This window comes from Salmo salar, chromosome 12, assembly GCF_965601325.2.
Source record: "Salmo salar chromosome 12, fSalSal1, whole genome shotgun sequence".
In the NCBI taxonomy this organism is placed as follows: Eukaryota; Metazoa; Chordata; class Actinopteri; order Salmoniformes; family Salmonidae; genus Salmo; species Salmo salar.
In genome coordinates this window covers 43,441,871-43,460,762 of record NC_138302.1, presented here as the reverse complement: position 1 = coordinate 43,460,762, position 18,892 = coordinate 43,441,871, and the positions used below count along the sequence as shown (strand labels likewise).

General features: G+C 40.4%; 1 protein-coding gene across 4 annotated transcripts in view; it reads left to right on the top strand.

The window, feature by feature from the left end:
- The first annotated feature begins 581 nt into the window (after positions 1–581).
- Positions 582–18,892, top strand: part of LOC106565046 (receptor-type tyrosine-protein phosphatase T) — a 500,470-nt gene continuing 482,159 nt past the window's right edge. For 2 of the 4 annotated variants that reach the window (XM_082958989.1, XM_082958987.1), the window contains exon 1: positions 582–915. In XM_082958989.1, the coding sequence (XP_082815115.1) occupies positions 840–915 (76 nt within the window). In that variant the 5' untranslated portion in view covers positions 582–839. The remainder of the gene's footprint in view (positions 916–18,892) is intronic. The other 2 variants (XM_014131664.3, XM_014131665.3) reach the window with 1 other exon arrangement.

Below are 18,892 nucleotides of genomic sequence, written 5' to 3'. Positions count from 1 at the left end.
TCTAAACCATTTCAACTGGGGGGGCCAAGCTGGGGCCAGTTGTACTTTTAGAGGGGCCAGTTACATTAGACATTATTGTTGCCATATCGTTTTCTTCACTGCATTGCAGGCATTAGCAGGCAAAAGACCATGTTCATAATCATTAGTGTTCCACGTTGCCACTGTCTAATAACGGATGTAAAAAAAGAACAATAGCAAAAAGTAGTTATGTAAAAAATATTTCATACTCCACATTTAGGGGGGGCCACAAGGGGGTCCAAAATTGTTGTCACAGGGGCACTGCCCCCCACCCCCACCCCAGAACCGCCCCTGGATGTGAATGCGGCATGACTGTCAGCAGTGCCATAGGAATAACTCACACGGCCCCAGCCCAGCAGAATATAACATTCACGTCATGTCGGAAAATCTGAAATGTCTAACTTGCTTAGGCTACTCCTTGTAGAAAGCTGATACCCCAGTTTCCCATTTGTGAAGTATCAGAATCAACCAATAGGAAGCAATACGCAAATAATGCGTTCATTTTAACTCGGAGGTCCGAGTTCCCGACATGACATTAACACGGCATGCCTCCAACGCATAGATAGATAGAGGTTCAAACGTTGTGGTGGAACGACAGGTGTAGGGACCCTGGGGACTCAGAATCGAGTGCCACTCTCCTCTAGATTATCTCAACTCCGTTTGCCAGCAATTACTGATTGAAGCCAAACAATCAAACCGGGATTGCTGTCTACTGCCTTTCAGTACTCCCTCACTGCATTATCAATGCGAGGATACTGTCTGTGTATACAGTCAGCGAGTAAACGGACAGGAGGCGAGCATGTAAAATAGTCACTGCCAAAATGGACAAAGGGAACTACATCATTGCTTCGCTTCTTTTTCAACTGATGGATTTACTATGCGGACAATTATTTCCAGGTAAATTTATTCTTGTTTCTAGGAATTGCTCAGAAGACTCGAGGCTACTTTCATCTCAGTAGAATGTGCTTTGGAGATGTCAATACACGGTGACGAAGGGACCGTGGGCAGGTGCATGCCATAGGAGTTCATGCTGAGTCTCCAACTTTTATTTTCGAATAGGGTACTGTACATAATTGAATACGCATGCATACATGCACGCAAACTCGAAACACACATACACGGACACACTGTCAAGATGCAAGCCATTCGAGCACTTGTTACTCAACGCGCAATTTGGGGTGCTTTTGGGAAAGATTATTTTGTCAATTATAAAACGTGATATTGACCATATCGACTAAAATGATCTGTATCGCTAATACAGAGTCGGTATGATACAAATAAGTATCTACCATTACGCAAAGCAGCGGTCAATTCAATTCGAAGTAGTTTATTGGATATCGTGATAACAAATAAATTAGGCCTACCTTAATCTTGCGTTAAATTGATCATAGCCTAATTGGACCAACTCGAATAAACTCTACTCTAAGAAAAATTATAACATTTTACCATACAGTAATTAATATTGCCTACTTACTACGCGCATGTAGCCATATACTGTACCTCCCATATTGATAGCGTACTCGCGATTCGAAATTCTTTTGATTGTAATAAGTGAGACAGATGCATTGCTTCATTGTGTCAAAGGTTTTTGTGGAAAATGTGCTGTAGGTTGTATTTAAACAATTTAACATTGGGCTACGGTAGTAGGACGAAATGTTAAAATAACTTGATACTACAGAACAGACTGCTGTCACAGTGCACCGTTTGGTTCTTTTTGCTCTCAAAATGGAAAATATGCAAAAGTAGGCTTGTTGAATATCCGATAGGCATATAAACCAAAACCACGAAAAACACTGTTGAAAAAACAAAGCTAAATAAAATGAATGATCACGCATTCGGGGACAGTGGTTGAAATCCCAATGCCCGAAAGGCCTATTCATGAAATTAGCATTTTTAAAATTTGTGGCACAATTATTATCACACTTTTTCAGTGTGATTGATTTTCTTATTCCGTGCATGAGCAACGCTGCAAAAGTGTTCATGAGCTCAAGACGCTCTGTCTGCTGGGTTCTGCACCCGTAAGGTGGCGCTCTGGGCACATCAAATTATATTCCACTCACCCGCAAAGGATCATAAATGCGCGCAAGTGAACTGTCCAAACCAAAGATGGTTTTAAGTCCGTCCGAGACCCTGGGCCAATGAACCATTTTCTTAAAAAAAACGTCAATTTTATCTCTTATAGTTTATTTATCATGGAAATAGATGATCACACTTAATGTATTGGGGTCCATATTATTTATTTCTGATTCATGATTCATGGCTTTGGTGTTTTCAAATCAGACTATTAATTATTGGACCAACTCATGGAAATATCTCCTTTGTTGTTAGAAATGACTTATCATTGTAGTAATGTGCATTAGTTACAAAATGTTCATATATAATTTACAGTGGGCTCTAGTGTAAATCAGGATATTCTGCATAGATTGTATTACATTAAATAATACTTTTATGAATCGATAAATGTCATGTATGTCAGTCATGTGCATTTCAGCAACACACCCAAATAATCAGAAAGACAGAACCAACACTATTTCAGTCCCCCGCACTTGTTGAACTTTATTCAAATTACTTCGACTAACCTGTACTCCCTCACATTGACTCAGTACCAGTACCCCCTGTATATAGCCTCGTTATTATGTAAATGTGTGGTTTTTGATATTTTTTACTTTAGTTTATTTTCTAAATATTTAATTAACTCTTTCTTGAACTGCATTGTTGGTTTAAGGGCTTGTAAGTAAGCATTTCACGGTAAGGTCTACACCTGTTGTATTTGGCGCATGTGAATAAAAATCTAATTTGATTAGATTTTTTATTTGACATATTAATGGGTAACGTCCATAAACTTAATTTTGACCATGCACATGTATCTCTCTCACAAAAGATTAACATTGGAATTTTCACATTACATTTCCTTGGAAGTCATCATCCATGCAAGTGTTTTCTGTTTGATTTGCATTGTGCTTCCTTGTTCCAGTCTGTCACTCTGGCAGGGAAACAAGCCCCCCCTCAGTCTAAATGAACACCTTGAAAAGTATCTTTATTCTCTAACTAATGGGGGTTGGCCTTTGCAAAACACAGTGTGTAAGTAAAATGTGAACATTTTCATGGCTGCATAGGCCATTCAGTGCCAGAGCTGCCGAGAGAAAAGCTGAACTTGGGGAGGGACTTTACATTTGAGATAGAATATTACGTTTCATTTAAAAAAAATCTACATTTTTATGGGCATCCATGGCCAATGTGAAATGTGTGTTAAGTGGATTGTCCCCGTTTCTCCATCCTACCTCAGTAGTTATTTGCAGCTGGGCATAGCGGCTAGCCTCATGCCCCTACTGAGTGCTATGCTTTACTGGCCATTAATTGTTTATTGTCCAGCGGACACTGGAGGTGGCAGCTACTGGCCAGAGCTGCTGTGTGTGTGGGGGCTCAAAAGGACCAAGTTACCATTTGTATTCATTTATTAATTACATTTATTTGGCAAGAAGGCAAAATATGGAACAGTCATGTGTCCTTTTCTTCTCCTCTCTGTTCTCTCTCTCCTTGAAATGACGACTGCCCTGAGATGTCAAGCAGACATTTTCGAAAGGCAGGCTTTTATCAAATCCATGGTTTTGCATTTCCCCATTTGAGTGCTGTTTGTAAATGGGAGTGTGGACTGGGAGGTCATCTTTATTGGATGAATGGGCTGTGTATGGAGTGGATAGTACCAATTGGAGGTACACTGAGACTAGATGGATTTAAAGTGAGTGTAATTTCAAACACCGACCAACTGACTTTCCAGCGTCAGTGTTGAAATGACCCTTCTCTTGTTCATACATGCACTGTAAAACAAAATATATTTTATATATATATTTTATAATGTATTTTCTACATTGTATAATAATAGTGAAGACATCAAAACTATGAAATAATACATGTAGTAACCAAAAAAGTGTTAAACAAATCAAAATATATTTGAGACTCTTCAAAGTAGCCATCCTTTGCCTTGACAGCTTTGCACACTCTTGGCATTGTCTCAACCAGCTTCACCTGGAATGCTTTTTCAAAAGTCTTGAATGAGTTCCCACATTTGCTGAGCACTTGTTGGCTGCTTTTTTTAACCTTTATTTAACTAGGCAAGTCATTTAAGAACAAATTCTTATTTACAATGACTGCCTACACTAGCCAAACCCGGACAACGCTGGGCCAATTGTGCGCCGCCCTATGGGACTCCAATCACGGTCGGTTGTGATACAGCCTGGATTCAAACCAGGGTGTCTGTAGTGATGCCTCAAGCGCTGAGATGCAGTGCCTTAGACCACTGCGCCACTCGGGAGCCCCTTTTCCTTCACTCTGCGGTCTAACTCATCCCAAACCATCTCAATTGGGTTGAGGTTGGGTGATTGTGGAGGCCAGGTCATCTGATGCAGCACTCCATCACGCTCCTTCTTAATCAAATAGCCCTTACACAGCCTGGCAGTGCGTTGAGTCATTGTCCTGTTGAAAAACAAATGATAGTCCCACTAAGTGCAAACCAGATGCCTTGGTAGTGTGCTTTGAATTGTACATGAATCACTGACAGTGTCACCAGCGAAGCACCACCTCCATGCTTCACGGTGGGAACCCCACATGCAGAGATCATCCGTTCACCTACTCTGCGTCTCACAAAGACACGGCGGTTGGAACCAAAAATCTCAAATTTGGACTCATCAGACCAAAGGACAGAATTCCACCGGTCTAATGTCCATTGCTTGTTTTTCTTGGCCCAAGCAAGTCTCTTTTTCTTATTGGTGTTCTTTAGTAGTGGTTTATTTGCAGTAATTCGACCATGAAGGCCTGATTCACGGTCTCCTCTGAACAGTTGATGTTGAGATGTCTGTTACTTGAACTCTGAAGCCTTTTGAGTGAATTGCAGTTACCGCCCATGACTGCATTTGTTAGCGAGAGACATGGTTGTTGTATTCAATGGTTTTTAGTAGTGTAGCCTTCACCAAGTGAGTGTTTATCTTTAAAATTAAACTCTTTATGACGATACATTACAAACTGTATATTATAAGGCTGTTCATTGAGGGCCTTGTTATACCCTAACAGTGGTCTGAAACTCCTGGTTTACAGGCCACATCAAGCCTGCTGGCTTGCAAAGTGATGTGTAATTCCTATTAGAATCCCGCAAGAAGTGAGGATATCCAACAATTGTAACTTTTTATCACCCACAACCTGCATTCAGAATGACTGCCGGGATAGGGACGATGAATTATTGAAACTACCTAAATCAAATAAACTGGAACAGCATCTCATTAATGGGTGCAATAAGTCCAACTACTAACAGATTGGAATTGTTTAGAAAAATTCTGAAAAGTTATTTGTCTGTGTAGCATAAGATCAATCAACCAATAAAAGTACATGCACAAACACAGGTGTTGAAACAAACAAACCTGAAAATCATGATAATGATGGCTGTAGTTTAGTTTTTTGCACAAACATGAATTTGTAATCCACAGCTCACTTCGAGAATAATTTGTTGCGTAAACTATAGCTCAAAGTATTGTCCTTTTGAAGTCCACTCAACCAATTGCTTAAATCAGCATTATTTCTTAAGTTAGATTCTACATTTTTTTTGAGCCAGCTTGATGGTGGACATGGATAAAGAAAACACACATGATGATTTGACTTTTTTAATTTTTTAATTAAGAACAAATTCTTAATTACAATGACGGCCTACCCCGGCCAAACCCTAACGACGCTGGGCCAATTGTGCGCCGCCCTATGGGACTCCCAACCACGGCCGGTTCTGATACAGCCTGGAACTGAACCAAGGTCTGTAGTGACACCTCTGGCACTGAGATGCAGTGCCTTAGGACGCTGCACCACTCAGGAGCCCTGATGATGATAAGACATGGGCGTAAGTTTAGGCAAATCACATAAAGGCACTTGCCCTGGCTGATCTGTCTTTATTTTTTTTTAATCTTCTACGAAGTTAACTTCTAGTCATTTAAATGGGAAATGGTTGTTGTATGCAGCCCACAGTGTTTCTTTCAGTGGAATTTGCTCCTTTGCCAAGGAAAGGGATCCAGTGGAAAAACCAGGTTTCTTTGCATACATTACACAGGTCTCTCTCCTCCTTTCCATACATCATCCAGCAGCAGCATACAGTGCCTTCGGAAAGTATTCAACCCCCTTGACTTTTTCCATATTTTGTTGCGATACAAGGTGGGATTAAAATTGATTTAATTGTCAATTTTTGTCTGATGTACACAAAATACTGTGGAAGAAACATTTGTGTTAATGTCTCTGTGTAGATTGTCACTAATCTCAATTTCATCTATTTTAAATTCAGGCTATAGCACAACAAAATGTGGAAAAAGTCAAGGAGGTTGAGTACTTTCTGAAGGCACTGCACTGTAACACCTGCACTGTCACGTGAGACAGCAGTCACTCTGTATGCTGGAGAGGGCACTCGTTAGCCAAGTGCTGCCAGACTAATGGTTAATCCCAGGCTGATGCAGTGTCAGTCTTCAAGGTTCCTCTCACCAGCCCCTCCATTTTAGGGAAGGAGGACACACGCTGGCACGTGAAGTTTTTTTTTTCTCCCAGATAGTATTTGTTTTGGTTTGGTTGATATTTCATTGTGGCTGAAGTCAAAGAGTAGGTGTTATTTAGGATTAGTGTGAGATTTGATTGTTTTTAATTGAGTACCACTCTTTCCCTATACTTCCATCTTTGTGTTTTAGCTGACAGGTAGGCAAAACATAATTTATTTTACTTTCAATTAAGTATTGTGATTGAGGTAATATTTAAGAGGATTAAATATTGTAATATGTGGTTAAAAAAAAGAAAATAATTAATGTTCTCCAAACAAGAGATTGTGGCCAGCAATTCAACTGTATATGCCCCAGCAATTCTAACTGGGGGTCAGTCAAGCACTGATGAGGGGAAACAACTACACCTCCAAAACTTCAGAGACGGGGGGAAAAATGCACTTCAAGTGGTGGAGAAATGAAACACCTGAGAGCACAAATGGGGTTGGGAGGCTGTCGGAGATTTTAATGGATTTCACACTCCGCATGCCTGCCATTTTGGGCCTCGGGGAATAAGGGAGAAAAAAAGGGTAAAAGGACAAAAACAGGAGCCTAATTATTCCCAATCAATCCATTAGAACCTGTCGGAAGCCTAATTGTTTCCTCCAACTCCCGTTATCATCTGGCCCCATGTGTTGCCGTGGCTGCAGCAGAACGGCGGGAGCACTTTTTGACAAGCTGTCTGTCACTCACCGGTTCTGTCTGTTTAGTATGCTCACCCATCTGGTCACGCTCTCTATTTTTTTTCAGGAGAGGAGAGCTGCATTTACCGTGTCAGTGGACAGAGCTGTATTTTCCAGCGGTCTGCTTATCTGCATGACTGTGTCACCCTAATCCGTTGCACTTATTCTATTTGCCTGACTAAATGACAGCTTAATACAGGGGCAGGCCTGCGCCTCTGAGGATGTTAAAGTACAAAACGCTGGAAGAATGTCTCTTTTCTCTTTTTCAATGACATACTTAAAAGTGAGTTCCTGCCTGAAAAACCTTGCTATGAAGCAGAGGGATGCCTGGTTTTATTGCTGACTGAGGTAAAAACCATTGCCTGTATTCACAAAGCATCTCGGAGTAGGAGTGCTGAATGATCGAATATCAGTTTTGCCTTTTAAATCCTAATGAAATAAGAGGGGGGACCTGATCCTTGATCAGTACTCCTACTCTGGAACACATTGTGATACGGGCCCTGACATTTTATAGTCACTTGAAGTTCAACCTGGAATTTCAAGGCACAAAGCATATTAACTCAGAAGAAATCATACCAATCGATTTAAATAATTCTCAACCATTTTTTTTTTTTTTTTTGTGGATGAATTTCATCACCGAAAACATGTATGAAGGACACTGTGTTCTTGTACAATTCATTTATGCAGCTGATTCATGAAGTTCAGTAATGTTGTATGCTTAACAGAATTAAGACTAATTAATCCATATAAAGATGACAAACTCCTATTTACAGGAAGTGCCCCATTCTTGAGAGATTCACGAATGCACAGGGAGGAAATTGCTTCGTTGCAATCTCACCTGGGAATTAGCAGAGCAGGTTGAGAGAGAGAGAAACAGTAATTTGCACAAACAAATCTCTTGCTTTTGTTTTAAGGCACAACCAATGAACATCGATTGTCTGACTGGCGAGGAAGTGACACACAATAGACTATAATCTAGGAGAAAAACCTGAACGCTGTTTTCCTCTTTTCTTATGTTCTATGCTTTCGCCCAACAGTAGGTGGACATGTTCTTATCAATGGATGGGAATTGGTATATTTCTCATGTTAAAGAAGCGTAACGTTATGACTGAGATAGCGGCCATGTATTATATGCATACAGCCCTTTCCTGGAGGGCGCCCTTGCGGACTGAATGGTAGCAATAACATTTGGAGATAAACCTCTAGGCATCAGATTGGCCCTCTCGGGCCAGGCCCATAGGAACCAAATCTCCAGCCTCGCATTCCAAACCTGTCTGTGTGTCTGGGACAACAGGTCCCTGCGTAACAGGAGTTGCCACGGGTCCCCACCTAAAAGGTGAATGATCTCCGCGAACCAAGGCTGAATGGGACAACGGGGAGCCACAAGAATCAATGATGAGCCCTCCTGGCGCACCCTCTCCAACGTGGGCTGAATCAGAACCACTGGCGGAAACACTGAAAGAAAGGTCCGAAGCCACTGGTGCACCAGAGCGTCCGTTCTCACCTGTGGATGGCGGGGCTTCCAGCGAGGAGTGGATTTCATTTGCCTTTTCAGGCGTAGATCCTTCAACCGAAGTCACGAGAGTGCAACTCCGTCACAAAGTATGTTGTCTTATCAAGGCTACATAGAAATACCAAATCATCCCTAAAAAAACAAACTCCAGAGTGCTGTAACTAGCAATATATCAGTGACATCCATCTCATGCTATCATGCCACACTACATTGTTTTTCTGGAATTCTAATCGTAGAGGGAAACTAAGGTTGATGATTTGAAGACAATCTTCTTACAGCTTGGCTATGTCCCAAATTGACATTTTAGGCATTTAGCAGACACTCTTATCCAGAGCGACATACAGGAGCAATGGCGGTTAAGTGCCTTGCTCAAGGGCTTATTGACAGATTTTTCACATAGTCGTCTCTGGGATTGAACCAGTGACTTTTCGGTTAATGTCCCAACGCTCCTAACTGCTAGGCTACCTGTCACCCAAATGGCACCCTACTCCCTACATAGACGCTCTGGTCAAAAACAGTGCACGATGAGCCCTGGACAAAAGTATTGCAACTATATAGGGAATAGTGTGGCATTTAGGAAGCAGCCTTGAGTATGCAGTAGCAGAAACTCTTCTACTGTGTGAAATCAGAGGGGAGAGCGTAAAGGAGATAGAGGTGAGGTTAGGTAGAAGGAAGAGTGTGTGAGGAAAAAGAGGGAATGGCAAAGAATGATGGAGAGACTGAAAGAGAGCGCTCCTTGGTGTAAACTCAAGAGGCCAGTATAAGGAAAGTCCCCTCGAGGCCATTGAGGAGAGGCGGGAACAAACATAATATTGTCTGGCACTGTGGAAGCTTCACTCACTGTTCGCTCTCAAACAGGCGTCTTTCTTCGTGATGTTTGCAAAGTGAGCCTTTTACTGCCAGGACCCACAGTACAGTAATCCAGCATCTGCCTCCTTTATCCACACCTCTTCTTTGACAATTATCTTTATTTCTCTGTCCCACCCTTACTTCAACTAGCCCAACAATTTATCTTCAGCGATAATGGCATGAACCATAATTTCTCTCTCTCTCCACATCATAGCATTAAATGGATGGAGACAGAGGGAGAGAGCTTACTGTTAATTGGACAGAGGGAGGGAGAGTTAATGCAAATTCAGACTTGATTAATAGATAATTACTTCTGTCATCAACTGAAATGATTACCGGCAAATTGCACCGACGCCGCTCAGATTGGAAGTCTCGAATGAAAAGCTGCTGCATTGCCAGCCTTGTCTCTGTCACAGTTACCTCAGATTTAGATCTGTGGAGGGTAGCCATGGAAAAGTGCTCCTTATATAAGATTTGACAGGCATATTCGAATGAAACAAGCCTCTCCAGAAGTCGGTAAAGTGATAATAACAATCCAGCTCGGAGGAGGGAATTGGCCATTACGTTGGTGAAATGGGTGTCACAGCGCTCGTTGCTGTTTGATCCCAGATGGTCAGAGGTGATCAATTCAAAGCGAGAGGTTCGGTCCAACTCATGGCCTCATCCATCGCCATGAGATGACATTGTGTCATCGTGGGGCGCCCATTAAGAGATGCCCCTTTTCAAACCGTTTCTGTTACCTCTTGTCAGTCCTAGAGAAACTTTCTCTTCACTTATTGGCTTCTGAAGAGTTGACAGGGCTGTGGCAGAAGTAAATGGTCTGTGCTGGGAGCTTGTCTCGTGCAGTTGCTCTCCTTTTGCGTAGTCAGGTGTATCTTTTTAACCATCAGCGATTTACTCTTCGTGAAGGAGAGCGGTGCCATCCATGCTTTGGCTTAGGTATGGTTCAGTGGTGTATGACGTTGAAGGTGCACACTGTAGTTCACACTGATCAGGGTGGGTTTTTTACTAATGGACTTTCTGGACCATGTCAATCTCCCTTGAATGTGGTATTAGTTAGAGATGGCTGTTAGAGATGGCTGTTATAGGACCTAAGGCATTTTAATAAGACAGCCAGTCAACATTGTGCTGGCACTTTGGCTAACAAAAGGGGATATGAGAAGAACAGTCTTCTCCCTTTTTTTAGGATTAAAAAACCCCTAGAGTCGATTGACTCACCTGTATGTCACACGGTGATGTCATTTTTAACATTGAGTAGCTCCCTGTGTGTTTATGATACTCAGTGTCTTGTAGTGGCTGCAGGTCAATCCCCTCTTAACGCCGTTGTAACGTTTGTGCCTATTCCATAACATGGGGCTCGTTTAAGCAACCCTTTTCTACACGAGAGGATCCAGACAAGAAAATGGCCACAAAATTGTCTGTAAAACCCGAACTGTGTGAGTTAAACTAATATGTCACCAATATTGAAAGGGGAGACTCTCACAAACACGACAGTGCTCTACGACACACACTACGTCTGAAGGTAACCCAGTACTAGGCTGTAAAAAGTGCATATGGCGGCAAATGTGCCAAAAATAACATGACTTAACATGGGTCTAAACTTTTTTTCTCATACATATTCTTATCTCTGATATAGGACAGACACTTAACCTTGTTCCTTATGTTTTGGGGGACTTTCTGTTTTGCCATTTATGTACGTGTTATTCAATGCGTTTCTTTGGGCTATAGCAGTAAAGGCCAAATTCAATGTTTCATCATACTTTTTATTTTTAAATACCTACAAGGGTCCTAAAATTCCAAATCAAATGGCTAAATCATACCTTTTTATGACAATCTTAAATCAATTCCATATGTTAGCTTAGTAGATATTGTGATCTAAGGGCTTAATCTGTAGGTCTTTCTTTATAAGACGGCAGCGAACAAATAGGAGGGGAATGTGAAAGTATTATATTGCATTAAAGTCAATGTTAGCCTGGTGGAATGAAAGCCGGCGATAATGAACTGGCTGGGCTCCTTCAAGACCTGGGGCTTGAGGAGTCTGGGATGGTAACAAGACCCCTCATGCATTTTCTCCCTCCAGAGAGACCATTAACCTTTCCCTCTCATTCTCACACACACATCTCTCAGACACTTCCTCTACCGCCGATAGCCTCGCTTTGTTCCTTCATGGGGAGATTAAAAGCCCCTTAATTGGTTAGGCTAATGGCAATTTGCCGGAGTGTACTAATGCCTGACACGTTATTTAGTCCCTCGTGAAAAGGTCAGGCTTGGGCGCTCGTGTGCCCTGAGATATACTTCTACGCTAAAGTAAGACCCGGCCTGCCCTGTTGCTGAGTGAAAAAACAACAGTTGAAGTGAGTGTCTGAGGTTCTGCAGGACTGGGATAAAGGGGACCAAAGTGTTGTTGTTGACACTGAAGCAGGTGCAGGCTTTGGCTGGAGTTTTTTTTTTTCTCACTTGCTTCGTTTCATAAAGCCGTGAACACAAACGGGTGATAAGAGGCATAACTAATCATTGCCCTGCTCCAGTTTGGCGAGGCGTGATTTGATTAGGAGAGCCTGTGATCGTCCTCTTGGAAAGGTCAAATGACGCCCCAATGTGTTGTACAGTCCTTGTGACACTCAGGCTGGGAAATGACTATCAACAATGGCAACTACTATCATGGTCAGATCATATTACATAATATCTTCCACCAAATTCTTAAACTTTTAGAACACTGATTTAATTAAGTATTTAAGAAAATGACATCTCATGCTATTCTATATATTCTCAGCATTTTATTGAAAGTATATGAATAATGGTTTGCATATGAAACTTGTGTACAAACAAGTTCAATTGAACCTGCAAGTAAGCATTTACATGGGTATACCATGCATATCCTGTACATACGACTAATAAAACGTGTCATTTTATGTTAATGTTTCCGGTTATTTCAAACCTTTTTCTTTCATTCTTATGCAGACAGGCCTTGCCATGGTTGATATCCTACTTTAAATTGTACATTTATGTTGAGAAAAGTCTACCTCTGCCACTCAGAGTTTTTGATCCTACTGTGATAAGTGACAATTGGACTATTTCACCTCCTTTTCATTGTCAGTGAAAGGGGCAGCAGCCGAGGCAGCAGCTACTCTTCCTGGGGTCCAGCAACAATTTAAAAATATTATATTACATTTCATAACACTTTTCACAACAGATTGTGTTCCCACAGGCCACTACTCTACTACCACATATCTACAATACAAAATCCGTGTGTGTGTATGTAGAGTGCGTGTCTTATCGTGTATCTCTTCACAGTCCCTGCTATTCCATAAGGTGTATTTTATTTATATATATTTTTAAATCTGATTCTACTGCTTTCATCAGTTACCTGATATGGAATAGAGTTCCATGTAGCCATGGCTCTATGTAGTACTGTGCGTCTCCCATAGTCTGTTCTGGACATGGGGATTGTGAAGAGACCATTGGTGGCATGTCTGTGGGGTATGCATGGGTGACTGAGCTGTGTGCTAGTAGTTTAAACAGACACCTCGGTGCATTCAGCATGTCAACACTACTTACAAAAACAAGTAGTGATGAAGTTAATCTCTCCTCCACTTTGAGCCATGAGAGATTTACATGCATATTATTGTTAGCTCTGTGTACATTTTAAGGGCCAGCCGTGCTGCCCTGTTCTGAGCCAATTGTCCCTCTTTGTGGCACCTGACCACACGAATTAACAGTAGTCCAGGTGAGACAAAACTAGAGCCTGTAGGACCTGCCTTGTTGATAGTGTTAAGACTGAGCAGCGCTTTCTTATAGACTGACTTCTCCCCCCTTTTTAGCTACTGTTATATCAACATGTTTTGACCATAACAGTTTACAATCCAGGGTTACTCCAAGCAGACTGATCGATAATGTCAAAAGCCGCACTGAAGTCACACAAAACAGCCCCCACAATCTTTTTACCGTCAATCATCAGTCATTTGTTTAAATGCCGTGCTAGTTAAATAGCGTGCTGAAAGTATAAGCGTTCTGAAAGTCTTACAATGCTATTTTACTGTAAACAAATTGAATCTGGTCAAACACATTTTTTTTTCCTGAAAGTTTACCAAGGGTTGGTAACAGACTGACTGACTGGTTGGCTATTTGAGCCGGTAAAGGGGGCTTTATGATTATTGGGTAGAGGAATTACTTTTGCTTCCCTCCAGGCCTGAGGGCACACACTTTCTAGTAGGCTTAGATTGAAGATATGGCAAATAGGAGTGGCAATATTGCTTACTATTATCCTCAGTAATTTTCCGTCCAAGTTGTCAGACCCCGGTGGCTTCTCATTGTTGTTAGACAACAATAATTTGTTCATCTCTTCCACTCTCACTTTACGGAATTCAAAATTACAATGCTTGTCTTTATTCATTTGATCAGTTATATTTGGAGGTGTAGTGTCAGTGTTTGTTGCTGGCATGTCATGCCTGAGTTTGCTAATCTTGCCAATGAGAACATGATTAAAGTAATTGGCAATGTCAGTGGGTTTTGTGATGAATGAGCCATCTGATTCAATGAATGATGGTGCTGAGTTTGCCTTTTAGACCAACATTTCATTTTAAGGTGCTCCAAAGCTTTTTACTGTCATTCTTCATATAATTTATCTTTGTTTCATAGTGTAGTTTCTTCTTTTTATTCAGTTTAGTCACATGACTTTCTCAATTTGCAGTACGTTTGCCAATCAGTTGTGCAGACGGAATTAATTGCCATTCGTTTTGCCTCATCCCTCTCAACCGTAAAATGTTTCAATTCCTCATCAAACCACAGGGATTTACCGGTTTTTAGTCGTTTTCTTAATGGGTGCATGCTTATTACTAACTGGAATAAGACATTTCATAAATGTGTCAAGTGCAGCGTCTGGTTGCTCCTCATTCCACACCACAGACCAACAAATATTCTTTACATCAACAACATAGGAATCACTACAAAACTTATTGTATGACCTCTTATACACTATATTAGACCCAGCCTTTAGAACTTTTGGCTTTCCTAGATATGGCTACTACATTGTGATCACTACAGCCAATGGATCTGGATACTGCTTTAAAGCAAATTTCTGAAGCATTAGTAAAGATGTGATCAATACATGTTGACGATTTCGTTCGTGTGCGGTTTGTAACTACCCTGGTAGGTTGACTGATAACCAGGTTGAAGGCACTGGTTACAGTTTGAAACTTTTTCTTGAATGGGCAGCTTGATGAAAGCCAGTCAATATTTAAATCACACAGAAAATATACCTCTGTTTGATATCACATGCATTTCACAGGTTATCCAGATACTGACTGTTAGCATTTGGTGGCCAATAGCAGCTTCCCACAAGAATTGGCTTTGGGTGAGGCAGATAAACCTGTAGCCATATTACTTCAACAGTATTTATCATGAGATCCTCTCTAAGCTTTACAGGAATGTGGTTCTGAATATAAACAGCAACACCTCTACCATTGGCATTTTGTCTTTTCTGTAAATGTTATTACCATGTATTGCTACCACTATCGTCAAATGTATTATCCAAGTGAGTTTCAAAGATTGTCAGAACATGAATTTCATCTGTTACTAGCAAAGTATTGATTTCATGAACCTTGTTTCTTAAGCTACATACAGTTGAAGTTGGAAGTTTACATGCACCTTAGCCAAATACATTTAAATTCAATTTTTCACAATTCCTGACATTTAATCCTAGTAAAAATTCACTGTCTTAGGTCAGTTAGGATCATCACTTTATTTTAAGAATGTGAAATGTCAGAATAATAGTATAGAATTATTTATTTCAGCTTTTATTTCTTTCATCACATTACCAGTGGGTCAGAAGTTTACATGCTCAATTAGTATTTGGTAGCATTGCCTTTAAATTGTTTAACTTGGGTCAAACGTTTTGGGTAGCCTTCCACAAGCTTCCCACAATAAGTTGGGTGAATTTTGGCACATTCCTCCCGACAGAGCTGGTGTAACTGAGTCAGGTTTGTAGGCTTCCTTGCTAGCACATGCTTTTTCAGTTCTGCCCACAAATTTTCTATAGGATTGAGGTCAGGGCGTTGTGATGGCCACTCCAATACTTTGTTGTCCTTAAGCCATTTTGCCACAACTTTGGAAGTATGCTTGGGGTCATTGTCCATTTGGAAGACCCATTTGCAACCAAGCTTTAACTTCCTGACTGATGTCTTGAGATGTTGCTTCAATATATCCACATAATCCACACATTTCCTCCCTCATGTTGCCATCTATTTTGTGAAGTGCACCAGTCCCTCCTGCAGCAAAGCACCTCCACAACCTGACGCTGCCACCCCCATGCTTTACGGTTGAGATGGTGTTCTTCAGCTTGCAAGCCTCCCCCTTTTTCATCCAAACATAACGATGGTCATTATGGCCAAACCATTATTTTTTTGTTTCATCAGACCAAAGGACATTTCTCCAAAAAGTACAATCTTTGTCCCCATGTGCAGTTGCAAACCGTAGTCTGGCTTTTTTATGGCGGTTTTGGAGTGGTTGGGTTCTTCCTTGCTGAGCGGCCTTTCAGGTTATGTCGATATAGGACTCGTTTTACTGTGGATATAGATACTTTTGTACCTGTTTCCTCCAGCATCTTCACAAGGTCCTTTGCTGTTCTGGGAACTGATTTGCACTTTTCACATCAAAGTATGTTCATCTCTAGGAGACAGAATGCGTCTCCTTCCTGAGCGGTATGACAGCTGCGTGGTCCCATGGTGTTTATACTTGCGTACTATTGTTTGTACAGATGAACGTGGTCCCTTCAGGCGTTTGGAAATTGCTCCCAAGGATAAACCTGACTTGTGGAGGTCAACAATTTATTTTCTGAGGTCTTGGCTGGTTTCTTTTGATTTTTCCCATGATGTCAAGCAATGAGGAACTGAGTAAGCCTTGAAATACATCCACAGGTACACTTCCAATTGACTCAAATGATGTCAATTAGCCTATCAGAAGCTTCTAAAGCCACGACATAATTTTCCAAGCTGTTTAAAGGCACAGTCAACTTAGTGCATGTACACTCCTGACCCACTGGAACTGTGATCCAGTGAAATAATCTGTCTGGAAACAATTGTTGGAAAAATGACTTGTGTTAAGCACAAAGTAGATGTACTAACCGACTTGTCAAAATTATAGTTCGCTAACAAGAAATCTGTGTAGTGGTTGAAAAGAGTTTTAATTACTCCAACCTAAGTGTATGTGAACTTCCGACTTCAAATGTATGTTAATGTGGTATTTTGAGCCAAAGGGTTAGTTGAGCCACCCCTTGTTTCTAAGAAACTATACATAAAAGTAATCATATGACCAAATATTTAGGAAGAAGAAACCCCATGGAAAAATAATTAAAGATTTTTACAAAGTCTAATGTTTTGTTTTTATATGATTTTATAAAGTTAGTATCTAAGTAGATATTTTTAAAACCTAGCATGAAAGTGCATCCTTGTTGCTGTGTGGGCTAATATAGTAATGTAGAAAACACTTAAATTTGCTCAACTTACCATTGGCAAGTTGAGCCAATGGTAAGTTGAGCAAATTGAAGTGTTTTCTTCCCAGGCATTATTGCTGGCATATGAGGTAGGCCAGGCCCTGGTGTTATGTTAAAAATGTTTAAAAAAAGAACAGTGTTTGTTAGGTGTAAAGCATATGTTAAGAGTTAAACCTGCGTTATAAGACAAAGGTGCTTGTTTTTGGTGAATGAAGATGGATGTGTTTTAAAAAAGTAGTGCTAATATTTAATTCAGTACAGACTTGTTTAAGCATCTTGTCCCTACACTCAACTTACCACATTCCCAGGGTAAGTTGTGCCAAGAAACCACTTTTTTGCCACAAGCTATGTTTTCAAAACTGTTATGTTTACATTAATTCTGATTTTTATTTCTAGCGATGCACAACATCCTGAAATATACAGTACTAGTCAAAAGTTTGGACACACCTACTCATTCAAGGGTTTTCCTTTATTTTTACTATTTTCTACATTGTAGAATAATAGTGAAGACATCAAAACTATGAAATGACACATGGAATCGTGTTAAACAAATCAAAATGTAATCGAGATTCTAAAAAGTGGCCACCCTTTGCCTTGATGACAGCTTTGCACACTCTGGGCAGTAGGTGTGTTCAAACGTTTGACTGGTACTGTATGTAAATATATTTGTTAGAAAGAATACCATATTTAGCTTAATTTGTACATTCAGCATCATCTCAACATACCCCACTCTCCCCTACCCATGCCTAATTTATTGCATAAAGGAGCAGCATCTGTCAACGTAACTGCTAGAGTCAAATTAAGGTCATTGTCACAATAGCTGTGAAGTGGTTTCTGACTAGAGGTTGACGGATTATGATTTTTCAACGCCGATACCGATTTAATTTATTTATAATTCATTTAAAAAATATATATATATTTCTTTATTTATTTGTAATAATGACAATTACAACAATACTGAATGAACACTTATTGGAACTTAATATAATACATCAATAAAATCAATTTAGTCTCAAATAAATAATGAAACATTCAATTTGGCTTAAATAATGCAAAAACAAAGTGTTGGAGAAGAAAGTAAAAGTGCAATATGTGCCATGTAAAAAAAGCTATCGTCTAAGTTCCTTGCTCAGAACATGAGAACATATGAAAGCTGGTGGTTACTTTTAACATGAGTCTTCAATATTCCCAGGTAAGAAGATTTAGGTTGTAGTTATTATAGGACTATTTCTCTCTACCATTTGTATTTCATATACCTTTGACTATTGGATGTTCTTATAGGCACTATAGTATTGTCAGCCTAATCTCAGGAGTTGATAGGCTTGAAGTCATTAACAGCGCAATATTTGAAGCACAGCGAAGAGCTGCTGGCAAACGCAGGAAAGTGCTGTTTGAATGAATGCTTACAAGCCTGCTGCTGCCTACCACCGCTCAGTCAGACTGCTCTATCAAATCATAGACTTAATTATAATATAATAACACACAAATTCAAGCCTTAGGCCATTAATATGGTCAAATCCGGGAACTATCATTTTGAAAACAAAACATTTATTCTTTCAGTGAAATACGGAACAGTTCCGTATTTTATCTAACGGGTGGCATACATAAGTCTAAATATTGCTGTTACATTGCACAACTTTCAATGTTATGTCATAATTAAGTAAAATTCTGGCAAATTTGTAAGCAATGAGCCAGGCGGCCCAAACTGCTGCATATACCCTGACTCTGCTTGCACAGAACGCAAGAGAAGTGACACTATTTCCCTAGTTAAAATAACTTTATGTTA